The 20,576-nt window shown below is 42.8% G+C and overlaps 1 protein-coding gene across 1 annotated transcript in view; it reads right to left on the bottom strand.

The window, feature by feature from the left end:
* The window catches only part of prex1 (phosphatidylinositol-3,4,5-trisphosphate-dependent Rac exchange factor 1), a 108,217-nt gene that overhangs the window by 46,193 nt on the left and 41,448 nt on the right, over positions 1-20,576 (bottom strand). The window contains exons 10-12 of the mRNA XM_045696038.2: positions 19,372-19,519; positions 7,421-7,521; positions 709-812 (exon numbers count right to left, since the gene is read on the bottom strand). Of these exons, the coding sequence (XP_045551994.1) occupies positions 709-812; positions 7,421-7,521; positions 19,372-19,519 (353 nt within the window). The remainder of the gene's footprint in view (positions 1-708; positions 813-7,420; positions 7,522-19,371; positions 19,520-20,576) is intronic.

The following is a 20,576-nucleotide window of genomic DNA, read 5'->3' as shown; positions in this document are numbered from 1 at the left end:
TGTGGCAAAGCAATTCACTTTATGTCCTGAATACAAAGTGTTAGGTTTGGGCCAAATCCAATACAACAGACTGTCCATATTTTCAAGCATAGTAGTGGCTGCACCATGTTATGGATATGCTTGTAATCATTAAGGACTGGGGAGTTTTTCAGGATAAAAAAGAAACAGAATGGAGCTAAGCACAGGCAAAATCCTAGCGGAAAACCTGGTTCAGTCTACTTTCCACCAGATACTGGGAGATTAATTCATCTTTCAGCAGGACAATAACCTAAAACACAAGGCCAAATATACACTGGAGTTTCTTACCAAGAAGACGGTGAATGTTGATGAGTGGCCGAGTTACAGTTTTGACTTAAATCTACTTGAAAATGTATAGCAAGACCTGAAAATGGTTGTCTAGCAATGATCAACAACCAATTTGACAGAGCTTTAAGAATTTAGAAAAGAATAACGGGCAAAAAACTCACAGCTGCAATCACTCAGTGCTGTGAATACCTATTTATGTAAATGTGATATTTAAGTATTTCATTTTCAATACATTTGCAAAAATGTCTAAAATCCTGTTTTCACTGTCATTATGGGGTATTGTGTGTAGATGGATGACAAAATATTTTTTTCATCCATTTTGAATTCTGGCTGCAACAAGAAAATGCGGAATAAGTCAAGGAGTACGAATACTTTTGAAGGCACTGTAGATAGATACTGTACCTTTGACATAATGTCCTCCATCTCGCTCCTGGCCTTATAGGTGCCGTCGTCGTAGCGGAAACGGTACAACACCTGCTCATTCTTGAACTGGTGCTTGTCGGACACTGAAATAATAATAATGGAAGAAAGTGAGAGATGTCAACAACTGATTGGTGTAATAGTTAAACATTCATCACTATCACACTTAATTTAACCAGTAGGGTTGCTGTTGAGTATAGATAAACACTTACAGAACATCCATTGAGCCAGTGCAAGGGGAGACCCGTTGAGTCCAAAACATAGGGGGAAATTGGTGTACGGTTTTGAGATGCTGAGACTCGACACACACAGAGCTACCAATGACCAAAACGTGTGTCTCTCGCTCTCCTGCCTTCTTTCCCCATCACCCTCTCCTGTCACGCTGAATCTCAGACACCATTACCTGTCCCCCATCGCTTCCCCCCTTAAGGTCAGTGCCTAATGGGTGACGGCCCTGTCCCCCGGAGGCCAAAGCCATCACCGTCAGTGGCCTCCGCTATCCAACAACCCCCCAAATCCAGTCAGTGTTGTCTGTGGGCCTACTGAGCCACCGTAGGTGGTGTCAGAAATATACAGGGGTCAGTTTCGGAGTGAGATGGCTTTCAAAGTTCAAGTCTGTTATTGCCTTAGTGATTCTCTGTCAGCGCCATTCATACATTATTTATCTGCATATACGTGTGTCTATTATTTCTTCTGTTTTCAATGCATAATTGGTTGCTTCTCACAAAATGTTAGTTTCAAAGATTTCAAACATGAAATCATTAAAAAGACTTGCATCAACAAATTTCCATGACTGATCTCTCATTACCGCAACACCTTCCGAAATCTACAACCTAATATTTTTGATATTGCATTGAAACCTGACATATTTTCAAAATGATGTGGCAAACCTGAAAGAATGTAACGTATAGATTATGCACATGCATTTAAAAGCAAACTACTATTTCCCATTCATTAAATTAACATTAAATTAACATTAAATGAACATCTGTTACGGTAATAATACACAGGTTTCGGAAATGAGGTTGATGATTTCGGTAATGATAATAAGTATACTGAGGTATGGTTAAAAACGTAACATTTAATGTTGAAAATAAATGAGATAATATTGGCACAATCATGGATTCAAGTTCAATCAATTTCATTTTGCAGTGCTTCAAAAGTACATGACATACATAGGCTAAAAACAGAGAACACATAAAAACAACATACAAAAACAGAACAGTGCTGAATTCAGATTCAGCTGCTGAAAAGAGTGTTTTGGCATCTGGTATGCTGGTACCATAGGATACAATTCTATCAGCCAGGTTTTTCAGGGTGCCGCCCACTACATCAGGAGCATCCTTTCCATGGGACGCCTCCGTGAAATCCCATGTTACATGCTTAAATCCTCGCACGAACGGCACTGTTGAGGCTTGGTAAAAGTTGGTTCTATTCCAATATTGAGATGTGGGCCCATCTGAGATGAAGTGGATGTTCCTGGCATTTGGATGCTCCTCTCGTATGCTCCTCAGTACCGGGTCAAGGTGAGCCCATGTGGCTGTGGCGTCGTGCTGAAGACAGGCTGACAGCGATGCAAATGACTCCACTCTGCCCCCACCGAGATAAACTCCAGTATGGAGGGTTACCTGCTGGTTGCCACCTCCAAAGTTAGTTTATTTTATTTCCCTGGTGTATTTACAAGCGTAGTTCTCACTGTAGTTTATGCGAACCATTACATCATTCTGGGTCAGGGTCTCGATCTCCTCAGTCTTTTCAAACTGGTGCTTGATGTTATAAATTTGTCTGGAGAAGTTTGAGAGGTAGTCCTGTTTGAGGTCCACCAGCTTTTCAATGGAGGTATGCCTCTTTTCAAGAAACCCATTCCTCACTTTCTTCTCTTCAGTGGACCCATCTTTGCATTTCTTTGTTATTGGTACAGATTTAGTGACCCAATCCTCCCATACGATGATGTTTCCTTTCGTTGAAGGATCCAGTGTTGTGTGAAATGTCTTATGCTTGAAATTGCTGGATGTCCTGTACATGTCATCGTCACTACACATATTGGCCTGTACAGTGTCCCTTGGGGATGAGGTTTCCATGACCCCAAGCTGGTGCAGCTTCTTTCTCTTCAAGCCAAAGTTTACATATGCTTTGCAAGCACGTTTTTCTGTCTGTGACACTTCGCTGACCAATCCAAAATGGTTTAAGTTTAAAGAATTGAGCCTTGGAAAAGTTGTGCCTTGGATTCTCAGACAGAAATCTTCTATGAAGATTTGCCATTCGTTAAGGCTCTGTTACAGAATATCTGGCCCTTTTTCCGCATTTCTCCGGATTTCCCATTTATTACAGTGGAGACTTCATCTTGATGAAGGAAGTGGCTAACAAGTGCGCACATTAGTCTTCTCTGGCTGTTATTGGGTAATGTTCTCTGATGACCTCTCTTTGTAGTGTTCTTCTGGACCGCTCTGCCTTCCATGTTGACAATTACCTGCTTCCTCTTGGCCATCATCTCAAGACTTTTCAGTCTTTTCTTCAAGGTTGACCATCTCTTTGGTCCTCTCCAGAAGCTTCTCTTCTAAATATTGCAACTCTGACCTTGATTTTGATAGTGTTTTCTTTCTTCTGTTCCTCTTTTTGGGTAATTCCTTTGGGGTAGATGTCTTCATTGGTCCTGGTGTCTGTAGAGACGTCTCTCTTCTTTTAGGAGTTGATGGTAGGGACATTTACCTGCTGAGGTGAGGATGGCTGTTCTCTTGGGGAGGCTGTGTCTTCTTGAAGATTTTGAATAACTTCTTAATTTGCTTCTTGAACATGTTAAAGTGTATCATTTTCCTCGCCTGATGGCAATATGTCTAATACAGCTTTTAGCTGTTTCTTTCTTCTGTAATACCTTTGAGTTGTCCCACCACTGTTTTGTCTTCTTTTCATGTTCCTTCTTGACATATCGAGTTCTCTTGATTTTACAATTTTGCTTTCGTTTTTTTATACCTGGAAATGGAAAGGAAGCATGACATGAAATGAACAGGTCTCAAAACATGGGAAAAATCTTACTGTTATGTACACGTCATGCTATAGTAGAGACTGAATGGCTTACTGACTGTGTGTGGACTTCCAATTGTACAAACTAAATGGATTACTGATTGTGTGTGCGTGTGCATGTGTAGACTTCCTAACACTGTAGGGTATTGACTTCCTATAGACAGTGTATGAGGGCATATGCTTCTTATAGACTATATATATGCTAATTACTCTTGCTGTAACCTCTCCAACCCCCAACCTCTCTCTCTCCTTTCTTCTGTACTCTTCCAGCAGTTCTGGGTTGGTGTAAACCTTTTCTCTGAATTTTGTCAGCCTTCGCTAAAGCTTTCTTTTTGTCACTTGCTGACTCTCTGCAATTAAAACAGGACATAAAGCAAAATATCAACAGTTATTAAATAATATTTAAATTAATAGTTCCTAATATATATAAAAAAAATATATAGTCTATGATTAAATTCTCATTACCGAAGCAGAAGTTCTCTCTACCGCAACTGGCCTTAAATAGCAGCGGTAAGTGAGAATGGTGCTGCGGAGGATGACAAACCTTACCATGCTTTGCTAACAATAGAGAAGCCATGATGACACATTTGTACTCATTGTACATAAGACATTAATGAAGTATATTGTCATAGAACATTTTAAATCTAACATTTTTCTAAAATGTGGAAAACTACCTGAATCTGTAATGATAATCAATACTGTCGTGTACACAGTCTGACAAGAGAATGTTTAACTTTTAACTGGAGAAATATAAAGAGATCTGCTTACCTGGTAGCCATCTTGAAGGCCCTGGCAGATGTGTTGCTTCATTCAAAAATCAAACTTTATTTTAAATTTTGTGTGCGTGTGTGTGTGTGTGTGTGTGTGTGTGTGTGTGTGTGTGTGTGTGTATATATACTGCTCAAAAAAATAAAGGGAACACTTAAACAACACATCCTAGATCTGAATGAAAGAAATAATCTTATTAAATACTTTTTTCTTTACATAGTTGAATGTGCTGACAACAAAATCACACAAAAATAATCAATGAAAATCCAATTTATCAACCCATGGAGGTCTGGATTTGGAGTCACACTCAAAATTAAAGTGGAAAACCACACTACAGGCTGATCCAACTTTGATGTAATGTCCTTAAAACAAGTCAAAATGAGGCTCAGTAGTGTGTGTGGCCTCCACGTGCCTGTATGACCTCCCTACAACGCCTGGGCATGCTCCTGATGAGGTGGCGGATGGTCTCCTGAGGGATCTCCTCCCAGACCTGGACTAAAGCATCCGCCAACTCCTGGACAGTTTGTGGTGCAACGTGGCGTTGGTGGATGGAGCGAGACATGATGTCCCAGATGTGCTCAATTGGATTCAGGTCTGGGGAACGGGCGGGCCAGTCCATAGCATCAATGCCTTCCTCTTGCAGGAACTGCTGACACACTCCAGCCACATGAGGTCTAGCATTGTCTTGCATTAGGAGGAACCCAGGGCCAACCACACCAGCATATGGTCTCACAAGGGGTCTGAGGATCTCATCTCGGTACCTAATGGCAGTCGGCTCCCGGCGAGCACATGGAGGACTGTGCGGCCCCCCCAAAGATATGCCACCCCACACCATGACTGACCCACCGCCAAACCGGTCATGCTGGAGGATGTTGCAGGCAGCAGAACGTTCTCCACGGCGTCTCCAGACTCTGTCACGTCTGTCACGTGCTCAGTGTGAACCTGCTTTCATCTGTGAAGAGCACAGGGCGCCAGTGGCGAATTTGCCAATCTTGGTGTTCTCTGGCAAATGCCAAACGTCCTGCACGGTGTTGGGCTGTAAGCACAACCCCCACCTGTGGACGTCGGGCCCTCATACCACCCTCATGGAGTCTGTTTCTGACCGTTTGAGCAGACACATGCACATTTGTGGCCTGCTGGAGGTCATTTTGCAGGGCTCTGGCAGTGCTCCTCCTGCTCCTCCTTGCACAAAGGCGGAGGTAGCGGTCCTGCTGCTGGGTTGTTGCCCTCCTACGGCCACCTCCATGTCTCCTGATGTACTGGCCTGTCTCCTGGTAGCGCCTCCATGCTCTGGACACTACGCTGACAGACACAGCAAACCTTCTTGCCACAGCTCGCATTGATGTGCCATAATGGATGAGCTGCACTACCTGAGCCACTTGCGTGGGTTGTAGACTCTGTCTCATGCTACCACTAAAGTGAAAGCACTGCCAGCATTCAAAAGTGACCAAAACATCAGTTAGGAAGCATAGGAACTGAGAAGTGGTCTGTGGTCACCACCTGCAGAACCACTCCTTTATTGGGGTTGTCATGCTAATTGCCTATAATTTCCACCTGTTGTCTATTCCATTTGCACAACAGCATGTGAAATGTATTGTCAATCAGTGTTGCTTCCTAAGTGGACAGTTTGATTTCACAGAAGTGTGATTGACTTGGAGTTACATTGTGTTGTTTAAGTGTTCCCTTTATTTTTTTGAGCAGTGTATAAACAGTCCTTCAAAAATTTTGCGGGGGATGAGAACATCAGTCATGGACACTTTTCCAAAATATTTTCATCATTATTATTATTATTATACATGAAAATTCAGTAAATTATTTTTCTGTCATTTGAAAACATCTAGTAGAACATCCATTTATTTATTTTTTTAGTCAGTTTAAATTACAACATAACATACATTCAGACAGAGCTGGACGCGTCGCGGTAATGAGAATTTCAGCAGAAAAGCAGAAAATTCATTCCTATGTCGAAATTACTCTTTGTGCAAGGTAGAGAACACTATCTTTATGATATTTTGTTATATTACATGTTTTATATTTAAAATCATTATTGCCATGGTATTTTAAATGGTTTCATGAGAATGACCCAATTCCAAAAATCGGAAACACGTGACTGTTAACCCCCTATATACCAAGTCTGCTGGTGGAAACTTGGGTTTTGAAATAGCTCCACTATTTATAAACAATTTTTAAAAATTATTCATGGATAGACAGATGCAAACAATCGGAGAGATGAGTTAGAGCCGAGAAGAGTAACAGAAAAAAATGAGTAAAATAGAGTGTGAATAGCCTGATTACAATGAGACTGAATAAGAGAGATTGAGAATGCGAGAATGTTAAAATCTGTAAGGAGAGTGTGAAAAAAATGTGAGATTGAAAATCTAATGCCAACGATTACACCAATAATAATAATAATAATAATAATAATAATGCACAGTACCAGTCACAAGTTTGGACACACCTACTCTTTCAAGGGTTTTTCCTTATTTTTACATTCCAGGTGAAGCTGGTTGAGAGAAAACAAAGAGTGTGCAAAGCTGTTATCAAGGCAAAGGGTGGCAACTTTAAAGAATTTAAAATACATTTTGATTTGTTTAACACTTTTTTGGTTACTACATGATTTCATTGTGTTATTAGTTTTGAGGTCTTCACTATTATTCTACAATGTAGAAAATAGTAAATATAAAGAAAAACCCTTGAATGAGTAGGTGGGTCTAAACGTTTGACTGGTACTGTAAATAGAAAAACAATAGGAGGAAGAGAGAGAGCAAGAGACAAAGACAAAGAGACAGGGAGAAAGAGCGAGAGAAAAAGAGAACCGGAGAAAGAGAGCGAGAGACAGATGCAGAGACGGAGAAAGCCAGAAATAATGACAGAAAGATATGAAGGACAGAGACTGTTCTCTCACCGTGGTGGATGATGCCGTTCTCGAGCAAAGCTTGACCCAGGTTGACCCCCTCATCTGGCTTGCTGATCTCTCCACTATCTATCAGCCATGACACAAACTCACTGTGGGGAAACAGACAATAATATATATATATATATATATATAGTGAAACAAAATATAAATGCAACATTTAAAGTTTTGGTCCCATGTTTTATGAGCTGAAATAAAAGATCCCATACATTTTCCATGCACACAAAAAGCTTATTTGTCTCAAATTGTATATTTGCCAAGATAATCCATCTACCTGACAGGTGTGGCATATCAAGAAGCTGATAAAACAGCATGATCATTACCACAGGTGCACCTTTTCCTGGGGACAATAAAAGTCCACTCTAAAATGAACACAACAATGCCACAGATGTCTCACGTATTGATGGAGCGTGCAATTGCATTGCTGACTGCAGGATACATTTATATTACCTTCTCTACCATAAGCCGCCGCCAACGTCATTTTAGAGAATTTGGCAGTACATCCAACCGGCCTCACAACCGCAGACCACATGTATGGTGTCGTGTGGGCAAGCGGTTTGCTGATGTCAACGTTGTGAACAGAGTGCCCCATGGTGGCGGTGAAGTTATGTATGGGCAGCCATAAGCTATGGACACAATTGCATTTTTTCGATGGCAATTTCAATGCAGAGAAATATCGTGTCGAGATCCTGAAGCCCATTGTGAGGTCAATTTGTTTTTAAAGGTATCGGAGACCAACAGATGCATATCTGTATTCCCAGTCATGTGAAACACATAGATTAGGGCCTAATTTATTTATTTCAATTGACTAATTTCCTCATATGAACTGTAACTCGGTAAACTATTTGAAATTGTTGCATGTTGCGTTTATATTTTTGTTCAGTAGATCGATTGAAAATCTTTTAAATGGCATATGTTATCTATTGAAAGTGAGTGCATACTTTCTTTGTAAACAGTATGTGGCCCCAGCAGGAAACAAAACCGAGCGACACAGGTCTAAAGTTATTGGTACATTTTTTAAACTAAAATCACAAGGAATTCAGCAAATAATTGCAGAATTTAGGAAATCTGTTAACCGAGTATTCCCACACATACAAAAAAAAGATGTGATTGTGTCTCAATGTTGCCAAAATCCATCACGCTCCATCTTCTCCCACATTGGGCTTCCTCTCATCACCATATTTGGTGGAGAGTGGAAATGCCAACTGGATGCTTCAGATTTATACATCCAGTGAAACATCTAGCTCATTGTTCTATCTGTGACGTGGCTATCAAAACAGTGTCATTCGTCACTATGGGGACGATGGGTTCTTGCGACAACGGACCCCGTGCATATTGGGTAGCCGGTGCTAATTGGGTAGCCACACAAGCTAGCTAGCCTTTTGGCTTCCCACATCGCCATGTGAAATAAAATCGGATAAAAAAAATAAAAATATGCCCTGGCAAATATTGTTATACTTGCCGGTGTAACCTACAACACTATCCCAGTTTGACATGCTGCTTCAATATATTCGCTCCCATATCAGCTGAAAAAAGAAAGTAATTTTTAGTCACGAAATAAAAGCACATGGCGATCTGTTTTCACGTTTCCAAATAGCCTATAATAACGTTATTTCTAAACAAAATCATTTTTGTAGGATTCTAATAAGGCTACAGTGTTGTTTGGTTTTTTGTTTGAACATTCACTGAGATTATATTTGGTTATCAATAAAAAAAAATTGGCTATTTGTTTAATGCCAAGCTAAACCAAGACAGCAATCTTGAATATAAAGTGATTTTGAAGTAGAGTAAATTCCCACATCACCATGTGAAATAATCCGATTTATAATGAAATAATATGCCCTGGCAAATATTCTTATACTTGCCTGTGTAACCTACAACATTATCATAATTTGATATGCTGTTTCAAAGTATTCACTCCCATATCAGCTAAAAATAGAATGTCATCATGTTTTGGCCACAGGGAAAAAGCACATCTCTCACAGCTGTTTTTACCAATAGCCTGGAATAAATAGTTTAAAACAAAATACATTTTTGGGGGGATTCTAATAAGGCTACAATGTTGTTTGGTTTACCGTTTGAACATATGCTGAGATTATATTTATTTATCAATGCAAAATAGGTTTCTTTGATGCATGGCCTATAGATCAGATCAAGGAACCAAGCGAGCTTCATTGCCTACATCCCGCAAGGAATGATAGGGTGCATTACAATCTTCATGTGGCACGGGAATACGTAGAATGTCGGAGCGCACCCTTTTGTGACGAAGAACGACATTGTGCTACGCTCTGTAGGGTCCGTCTCCGTAGGGTATAAATAGCCCTTTAAAGTCCTTTGTCACATAAGCTCTCCCAAAGCTACTTTCTGCCTTCTCTCCCCTCCCTTTCACTCCTCTCCCTCGTCATCCCCTAACCCACATTTCCTACCACTTTCTATCCTTCTGCTCCTTCTCCCTTGCTCCCCTTGTCTCCCCTCCCACCAGCCTTAAACCCCATCTTTCTCCATTTATCCATCCATCTCTTTCATTACTCGCTCCAAAAAGTGCCAATTCATGGCTTGTGTGGTGCCATTCATACAGAAGCTTTCTCACATAAATACAGATTCTCTCCTCAAAGTGTATTCTCCCTCTTCTGACACCGAGCGTTGGACAAAATGTTTGGAGAGGAGAAAATTACATTTCCCTCTGCTCAATCTTCCACGCTACTGAGCAAAATCAATTCCCCGGAGAACGAGGAACAGTGAATGTGAGCGTGTGTCTGATTGTGTGAATGTGTGTTTGAGCGAGCATTCCTGCGAAAGCAGGTTAAATGTGTGATTCCTATGTGTATGTTCATGCAAAATGTGTGTGTGTGTGTGTGTGCGGGTCATTCCACCAATTCGGTGCCTTTTGAGATGTGTAACTTTGTAAAAAAAAAAAAAAAAAAAAAGACATAATAAAGAGCACATGTTCAACAACTTAAACGTTCTCCCATCAAGAGGTTAAATAAAATAAATGACGATAGTAAGTGCCTATTAAATGCCAAATTAAGTAACAGGTTGACGATTTCATAAAACATTATTATTATTTTTTAAATCCCCTTGTGACAGAAAATAATGGAAGCTTGTTGTGTGCAACAGCCAGGGGCAATTGAATGCAAGTTTCACAAAAAACATGTCATCGTTAAAATATTTCTAGCCTGACTATGGGTAACAGGGTTGCCATGTTACGATAGAGCCACTCTGTTTTTCACCACAAAACACCAGAAAATGGCCAAAAGGAGTACAACAAGCTCACCTACTTTTCAACTATTAGATGTATACTGAACAAAAATCTAAAACGCAACAAGCAACAATTTCAAAGATTTTACTGAGCTACAGTTCATAGAAGGAAATCAGTAAATTGGCATAAATTCATTAGGCCCTAATCTATGGATTTCACAACTAGGCAGGGGTGCAGCCATGGGTAGGCCTGGGAGGCCATAGTGAGTTGCCCTTCATGCCCACTCCCTTACCCTATAATTCTGTATTTCTTTGCAACTAATTTGTGTGCAGGTAGACCAGAAAAGCCACATCCCTGATTGAGTGGCAACTCTGATTAGAATACCTGCTGCTCATTTGTTGTTCTTTACAAATTCTGTTTTGAATTAAAATAAAGTGTTCCTACACGCTGAAAGGCTGTAAAGCTGAAACATCTGTGCGCTATCCCTGATGCAATGAAAATAATTTTAAAAAATGGAATAATGAAGTAAGCTTTATGCAACATCTTTGAGTGCGAAGCCATAACACCTTTTTGTTTGTCTGAATTTGTGGGTTTTACACACCAGTCAAGTTTCTGGGAGAGCGCGATGGTTCTCTTTTGAATTGGGCATAGACCCACACACTTGGGAGCCAGGCACAACCACTGGAGAGCCAGGCCCAGCCAATCGGAAGTTTTTCCACAAATGGCCTTTATTACAGACGGAAATACTCCTCAGCACACCCCTCCTCAGACAAAGCCGGATGTGGAGGTCCTGGGCTGGCGTGGTTACACATGGTCTGCAGTTGTGAGGCCGGTTGGATGTACTGCCAAATTCTCTAAAACGACGTTAGAGGAGGTTTATGGTAGAGAAATTAATATTAAATTCTCTGGAAACAGCTCTGTTGGACATTCCTGCAGTCAGCATGCTGATTGCACACTCCCTCAAAACTTGAGACATCTGTGGCATAGTGTTGTGTGACAATACTGCACATTTTAGAGTGGAATTTTATTGTCCCCAGCACAAGGTGCACCTGTTTAATGATCATGCGGTTTAATCAGCTTCTTGATATATGACACACCTGTCAGGTGGATGGATTATCTTGGCAAAGTAGAAATGCTCACTAACAGGGATGTAAACAAATTTGTGCAGACAATTTGAGAGAAATAAGCTTTTTGTGAGTACAGAACATTTCTACTTAAAATATCAAAGGGATGCAAAAGGCACTCATTTCGTGGAACAACCCATGTGTTTGCTCATGTGCTCGCTCATGTGCTCTGGTGCGAAAGCAGCCTTGATGTGCGATTCCTGTGCATTTGTTTTCACAATAAATGTGTATGTGTGATCATGAGCATTCCAGCAAAAGCAGGTCAAATGTGTGATTTCTGTGTGTGTTAATGCCAAAATGAATGTATGCATGTGTTCATGCAATGTGTGTGTGTGTGTGTGTGTGTGTTCATGCAATGTGTGTGTGGTCTTGTTCTATCCTCGGACCTGAAATCCCCAAGAGTCCCCACAAGGATAGTAAAACATGGAAAAGTATCACGTCCCCACAAGCACAAAGGCTATTTTAAGTTTAGGGGTTAGGTTTAGGCGTTAGGGTTATCAAATCAAAGTTTTGTGGTGGCGTACACAGATTTGCAGATTTTAATCGCAAGTGCAGCGAAATGCTTGCGTTTCTAGCTCCAACAGTGCAGTAATACCTACAGTAGCAATAAAAAAATAATACACACATAATCAAGACAAATAAAAAAGTTATATAAGATGAGCCATGACTAGAATACAGTATATACATATGAAGTGGATGAAACTATGTAAACATTGTTAATGTGACCATTGTTCAATGACTCTGTAGATAGGGCAGCAGTCTCTAAGGTTCAGGGCAGGGTACTTGGCGGAGGCCGGATAGTGGTGACTGTTTTAACAGTCTGATGGTCCCAGCTTTGATGCACCTGTACTGTTTCTGCCTTCTAGATGGTAGCGGGGTGAACAGGCCATGCCTCGGATAGCGGAGGTCCTTGATGATCTTCTTGGCCTTCCGGTGCTGTAGATATCCTGGAGGTCAGTGTGCCCCCGGTGATGCTTTGGGCTGACTGCACCACCCTCTGTGGCTGCAGATGGTGCAATTGCCGTACCAGGCGGTGATACAGCCCGACAGGATGCTCTCAATAATGCATCTGAATAATTTTGTGAGGGTCTTAGGGGCCAAGACAAATTTCTTCAACCTCCTGAGATTGAAGAGGCGCTGCTGCTACACTGTCTGTGTGAAAGGACCATTTCAGGTTGTCAGTGATGTGCACTCAGAGGAACTTGAAGCTTTTGACCCACTCTATTGCAGCCCAGTCGCTGTGGGTGGGGTGCTCTCTTTGTGGTCTCTTGTAGTCCACAATCAGCTCCTTCATTTTGTTGACATTGAGGGAGAGGTTATTTTTCTTGCTACACTCCGCCAGGGCTCTCACCTCCTCCCTGTAGCCTGTCTTGTCATTGCTGGTAATCAGGCCTACCACTTGTGTCATCAGCAAACTTGATGATTGAGTTGGAGACGTGGCCATGCAGTCATGGGTGAACGAGGAGTACAGAAGGGGGCTGAGCAGGCACCCGTGTGGCCCCCATGTTGAGGATCAGCGGGGCGGTGGTGTTGTTGACTACCTTCACCACTTGGGGTCGGCCCGTCAGGAAGTCCAGGACACAGTTGCACAGGGTGGGGTTCAGATCCAGGGCCCTGAGCTTAGTGATGAGCTTGGAGGGCACTATGGTATTGAAGGCTGAGCTGTAGAAGATGAACAGCATTCCTACATAGGTATTTCTATTGTCCAGGTGGGATAGGGCAGTGTGCAGTGCAGTAGCGATTGCGTCGTCCGTGGATCTGTTGAGGCGATATGCAAATTGTATTGGTCTAGGGTGTCAGGTAAGGTGGAGGTGATACGGTCCTTAACTAGCCTCAAAGCACTTCATAATGACAAAATTCCACGGGTCTACAGTCATTTAATTCAGTTAACTTCGCATTCTTGGGTACAGGAACAATGATGGATAGCTTGAAGCAAGTGGGAACAGCAGACTGGGATATGGAGAGATGGAATATGTCCGTAAACGCTCCAGCAAGCTGGTCTGCACATGATCAGAGGACGCGGCTTGGGATGCCGTCTGGGCTGGTAGCCTTGCGAGGATTAGCATGCTTAAATGACTTGCTCACATCAGCCACGGAGAACGAGAGCACACAGTCCTCATGAGCGTCAGGGGCCCACATTGGCGGCTCTACTGTGTTTTTCTCAAAGCGGGCAAAGGTATTTAGCTCGTCCGGGAGCGAGGTTTCCGCGACGTTGCTGGCTTTCCCTTTATAATCTGTGATTGTCTGAAGTCCCTGCCACATACATCTCGCGTCTGAGTCATTGAATTGCAACTCCAGTTTGTCCCTGTGCTGCTGTTTTTCCTCTTGGATTGCTTTACGGAGGTCGTAGCTGGTCTGTTTGTACACATCCATGTTCCCAGTCACCTTGCCATGGTTAAATGTGGTGGTTCGCGCTTTCAGTTTTGCGTGAATGCTGCCATCTATCCACAGATTTGGATAAGTTCTAATCATCACAGTGGGAACAACAGGGAGTGCGGGGGAGGCCCTTGTAGCCATCCCGGAAGGGAGAGTAGCAATGATCCAGAGTCAGTATTGCGTGTGTAACTACAATAAATGTGGCCTCAGGATATGCGGTTTCCAGTTTGCATGTAGTCCAGTGTAGTTCCTTGAGAGCTGTCGCGGTGTCGGCTTCGGGGGGAATATACACGGCATGTGACAATGACCGAATAACGGGGTCAATATATCCAGAGAGCCATGATTCCGTAAAACAGAGTATGTTACAGTTTCTGATGTCTCTCTGGAAAGAGAGCCTTGCCCTGAGCTTGTTTATTTTATTGTCCAGGGACTGAACATTAGCAAGTTATATACTTGGAAGCGGTGGATGGTATCCATGCCACCTGAGTCTGACTAGGGCCTCACTCCTACCTCTTCTCCGGTGTCAACGTTTTCGTGCAGCCCCGGGATGAACAGAGCTGCATCGAAAAGGATCCAGGTCAGGGAAAATCTCATTTTTGATTGAATTTCTGGTGAGTGACCACGAATCTAATATCCTAAAGTTATTTCCGGCTGTAGGTAATAATACAAGAAACGTTCTGAGTAAATAACACACACACAAAAAAATATATATACTACAAAGTTGGCTAGGAGCTAGAAACAGGGCAACCGTGTCTGTCCACACCATCTTGTCCTCCATTTAGGTTTAGTGAAAATAGGATGTTGAATGGAAATCAATTTTAGGTCGCCACGAGGATAGAAAAACAAGTGTGTGCGCGTCTCTGTCTGTGTAAGCATGCTTATGTGCCCTGCTGCAAAAGCAGAACAAAAGTGTGATTCCCACGTGTTCACGCCAAAATGTGTGTGTGTGTGTGTGTGTGTGTATCACTGTGAAAGCAGTAAACATGTGATTCCTGTAGCGTGTGTGTTCATGCTAGAACACAGACACCTTGAGCCATCTGCTCCCACCTGAGCTTGTCTATCTGGTTGACTTACAATGGGCATATTTTACCATAAATAAAAGAGTCACTCACGACCTACTGAATGGGGGTACTGCTTTTTTAGGCCTGTGGTGGTGTGTGTGTGTGTGTGGAGGTGTGTGTGTGGAGGTAATTGTCAGCCGGATCTGTGTAGTACACCTCTTACAAGTGTGTGTTTGTGCGACTGTGTATGTGTATGTGTGTGACTGGGTGTGTGCGGCTGCGTGTGTTTTTCAAAGAGACATGCTGTTGATGGACATTGGCAGAAGACCCAAGTGGACTCTGGCCAGGTGGGGTGTCACGTAAGCGTTCTGGTTAGTTTTGACACTGGAGCGGTCACACAGAGGAGTAAATCACTGCTAATGATGAGAATCCAGAGAGGCTGTGTGTGTGTGTGTGTGTGTGTGAGCGTGTGTACGTCTGTATCTGAAGCTTCATAAATTCTTTACCTACAGCATGCTAGAATGAGGTCTTCCAAATTAGCTATTGGAAATATTGTTATCAGTCAGTCAACAAGAGGCTTGCTCCCTCTTGAACAAGGGACCTGAGGTAAAAATGTCAAGTAGGTCCGTCCCCTTGTGAAATAGGGCACTAAGTGTACAAAACATTAAGAACACCTTCCTACTATTGAGTTGCACCCCCCTTTTTGACCTCAGAAGTGTAAAATTAAGGACAATATATATCTTGCTCCTCAGCTTTATTGCTTCAATTTTAAATAAGCATGCATTTATTTTACTTTATTTTAAATATATGTTTCATTAAATATTAAATATGTTGCATTATTTCTGATTGGGTGGGCAAAATTGCCCAATCCAGCACCCTCCTAGAACTGGCCCTGGATGTGATTTCTGAACAACGTGTGTGTTTTCCAAAGCAGAAGAAGAGTTTAACTTTCCAGAGCAGCTGCAAAAGACACACACAAAAAAGCACCAACCAGTTAGTTTCAAACAATCTGTCACATTTAGTCCTTTCTTCATTCCACCCCTGGTTTTTAGGGATTATGTTTACACATGCAGCGTAAAAGAACTTGCATTGTTCAGGGAATGTGTGGCTGGAAAGTGAGGATCATTTGAAAAACAAGTAAGCCTGCAGTGACATCCAATGAGTGTACAAAACATTAAGAACACCTTCCTAATTAAGTTGCACCCCTCCCCTTTTGCCCTCAGAACAGCCTCAATTCGTCGGGGCATGGACTCTAACAAGGTGTTGAAAGCGTTCCACAGGGATGTTGACTCCAATGCTTCCCACAATTGTGTCAAGTTGGCTGGATGTCCTTTGGGTGGTGGACCATTCTTGATACACACGGGAAACTGTTGAGTGTAAAAACCCAGCAGCGTTGCAGTTCTTGACACAACCCGGTGCACCTGGCATCTACTACCATACCCCGTTCAAAGGCACTTCAATCTTTTGTCTTGCCCATTCACCCTCTGAATGGCACATATACACAAGGTCTCAATTATGTCAAGGTTTAAAAATCCTTCTTTAAACCTGTCTCCTCCCCTTCATCTACACTGATTGAAGTGGATTTAACAAGTGACATCAATAAGTGATCATAGCTTTCACCTGGTCAGTCTCTGTCATGGAAAGAGCAGGTGTTCATAATGTTTTGTACACTCAGTGTGTTGACTTGATTGCAAAATGTTATTTCTAGTGTACAAGATACTAATCTGTAAAAAATAATTTACACATCAGTTAGCAAATCCAGCATGCACAAGAATGTTCCAACCTAGGTCGTATTTATTAGTGCACAACATAGAAAAACAGCAAAAATGTTTTTACACAAAACAAAACCAAGCCTGTCTTATTAGACAAGTAATAAGAAAGAAGAACCATGGTTCCCTCCATGGTTCTTCATTTCGTGCCTAATGAATACAGACCTGGCCCTGGTGCATTGCCATACCCATGATGCAATACAGGCCCAAAATGTGGGCACACAACAACAAAAACACAGCAGCAAATGGGGGTGAGAATGAGGAAGGCTAAAAGAAGAACCAAGTATGATCCACCACCCAAATACGCTGTTGACAAATTGTGGAATTAAGGGAGCTGCGTAAACAAGAGGCACTACCAAATCGGCATTCTGCACGAGATTCATTTCATCTAATAACCACACCGAGTGAGCAATGCCATCTCCCGAAGTGAGCTATGCTAACTTATAATAACATCAGAACTACAGAGCGGTTAGAGAGGAATAGAAACAGGAAGGGAGGGAAAGTGAGAGCCTCTTGTTCACTCTACAGTGAGGTGCTGACAGGAGGTAAGAGTGCTGAAAAACCCCTAGTGCTTACATGGATCGCTTTTCTCAGACAGCCATGGAGAAGGGAGAGCAAGTGCGCACGCACGCACGCACACACGCGCGCCACAGATAGACATGCGCACGCTCGCGCGATCACACACAGGCTATATGGCTGCATTAAGAGGTAGAGTGCTTTTCCTGGAAAAGGATACATTAGGAGCCCGAACTAGATGTCTAGCAGAATGAGCAAAAATGTAAAATGAACAGAAAACACGGATGGCTTGAATGGCTTGACGCACTGAGCTTGTCTGGGTAGGAGACAGTCAGTAGAGTAAACATCTTCGGGGAAAGAAATGGAGGGGTTATTTTATTGTCATTTTATAGCACCTCGTCTTCGATATGATAGTAGTTACCTTCCGGGACAAAATCTTGACTTAACGTAAAATCAACGTCCATATTTGGTTTAGATTTAATTGAGTTGTCAAACGGGAATTCTTCTTGAAATAAACCTCCCGCCCCTTGAAATGCTTGCGTTGATTGGTGGGGTTGAAAACGGGTTAGTGGTGTTACCAACCAAAAACTCCATTGACATCCAACGTCATTATTTTGACAGATGACATCGATAGATGCTGGTTGGCTAAATGTATTTTTCCCCCGGTGGGGATAGTGAATTTTAACCCTTTACTAATCGAATACAGGAGCCTACACTAGTTGTCAGTGTCCTCTCAAATAATACTGAAAGCTGAAGACATAATGGAAACAGCACCACCTATAATGCCCATCGAATCTTACCTCCCTGACATTTCATTGCAGGTTGCATGGCGGTTTATAGTTCTATAGAAAGTCATTAAATATTGCCCTTGGATGCTGACTCACTCCATAATATAAAGCCCCAGTGATCACCGTCACGGTTTTACCCTCTTTTTTATATTCACCCACCCCCCAGAAATTGTGCCAAATAATAAATAATTTTAATAACTGTTCGGAATCTCACAAAACACTGTGTGGAGCTGTGGGGCGTAATGGAAAATGCATTACTGGAGGCAAACTAGGCCCTCATTGTTCATCCACAGCATTGAAAGACTGGGGGGGGACAAAAAAAAAGAGCTGCTTAGTCCAGCGGCTCGCTGTTGAAGGGTCTGTCTAATGATGCACTAGCAGTTAAAGGGAAGGTCTCTTCCTTAAGGAAGCCCTATATGTGTTGGTTGAAAACAGTCGCCTCCGACAACAAGTTCTTGGCTCCCAACACAGGATGGAAAACAACTCCCAGTCATCTCACTCATCAGTTGGGGTTGGGAAACTGATTGTATTAGTGAGTGGTGTGCAGTGTGTGGCGTGAATGATTGCACCGGGTTTGCTTAAGAGTGTGTGTGTGTCTGTGTGTGTGTGTGTACACGAGCACACATGGATGAGGAAAGGCCGGCAGACTCAGGAAGCGCCTGCTTGATGATACGGTGTGTAAGGGAAACAACTTAGGCCGTTCCAAATGCAAGGGTGATTACAGTAGGTATCATTATGGCAGGCCAGGAGAGATGTAATGATAGGGCCAGGTTAGGCATTCTGCCAGGACCCTGCTGTCCATTCAATTCCTCCTCTACTTCTCAGTGGCCGGTAATTATATGCAACAGAAATTAGTCATGGAATGGTTAGATAGAGTGGATGGAGCCCTTTTCAACACAACATCCCTGTTGTGATCCACCTCCCTCAGACCTACAGAAATGTATATATAATATGATCACTATTATCAGCAGAAGTTTTGGTTCAGTGGAGAAATCCCACAGTTTTCATGTATCTGTACCTCGAAGATGTCTTAAAAGTACCCTTGTTCACAGTTGAAAGGTCACCCCCTCAACTGAGCACCTATTGTTGTCATCCAACCACTGTACCATTTGAGAGTTCAAGCTTAGCCTGCACAAAGGCAATGGACTGTTCAGTGTGGAAGAACTCACTTTCCCATGAAGCACTTGGGAACGATGCTCAGCTTCCGGCGCCGGTCCTTGATCAGGTGGCGGCTCTTGGTCATCATCATGTGGTAGAGTTTCTCGCCCTTCTCGGCGATCATCACATAGGCATCCCGCTCCATTCCCAGCTTCAGACCTGCAACAGACAAACACTCAAGGGGTCAGACACCAAAACATTTTGCATATGAAGTTAATTATCGAAAGCCTGAGTTGACTATAAACAGTTATTAATATATTTCTAACCCAACAGTGAGTCTAGGGGTAACGATAAACTGTGTGGTCCGAGAATGTGTATGAGTGTGTGTGCGAGAGAGAGAGAGATAAAGACTACAGATCATTCCTCTCACTGCCTAAGACATCATGCTGATTCCCGTGTCTGACACTCTGGCTGGCATGGGGGGGGAACAGCAGCTATTGTCCCACAGTGCCAGCAAAAACAAAAGGAGGGCCCAACACCGAGCCCTGAGGGACACCATAATTTCCTCCAGTCAGCCCTCAGACATCTATGCGTTTCAGCCCCCAGGGGGGAAAGAGGCTGTCACGGGGCTGTGAGAAGACACAATGCCCCTGCCTGTAGGGTCCCGTTGGGGTTTCTGACACGGTACAGGGGTAGGAGAGGAACGGAGCATGGCAGCTCGCATCTGCCGCCTCCTATGGGAGGGAAAGCCAGAAGTTAGTCTGTCCAGGTCTAGAACAATGTACTGTGTCGCCTGCTAATGTACTGTGACGCCACGGAGTTCTTTATCTTTAGTGTAGAGCAGCAGTTATGTTTACCAAGCTGCAACACCCCTGAGTGAGAAATATGTTCAATTATGACAAATATGTACAGACAATTCAAAACTACAGTCTGTTGATGTTGAGCCCTTTGAAGGTCCAGCATGCTCATAGAGCTTCTAAACCGTAACTCCACCATGGGGCTCTCTGAGCAGCTTAACTTCACTGTGGGGCTCAGTGAGCTGCTAAACTACACTGTTGGGCTCTCTGAACGTTGGAGCTCCATCATCAGGCTCTCTGACTAACTCAACTCCACCGTCAGTCTCTCGGTCCTGCTAAACCGTGGGACTCAGACAATTCCAACAAAATTTGCGGGGGTGCCAGAGCTGGGTGCCGCTGATGAAGGTGGGGTTGGATTACACTTGACAGCAGCTGGAGTGGATTCAAACAAAGAGTCATTGAACAGAATGGGGTCTGGT

Source organism: Salmo salar, chromosome 15 (genome assembly GCF_965601325.2).
Source record: "Salmo salar chromosome 15, fSalSal1, whole genome shotgun sequence".
NCBI lineage: Eukaryota > Metazoa > Chordata > Actinopteri > Salmoniformes > Salmonidae > Salmo > Salmo salar.
Note: the sequence above shows the minus strand (reverse complement) of the source record. Positions and strands in the feature narration are given on the sequence as shown.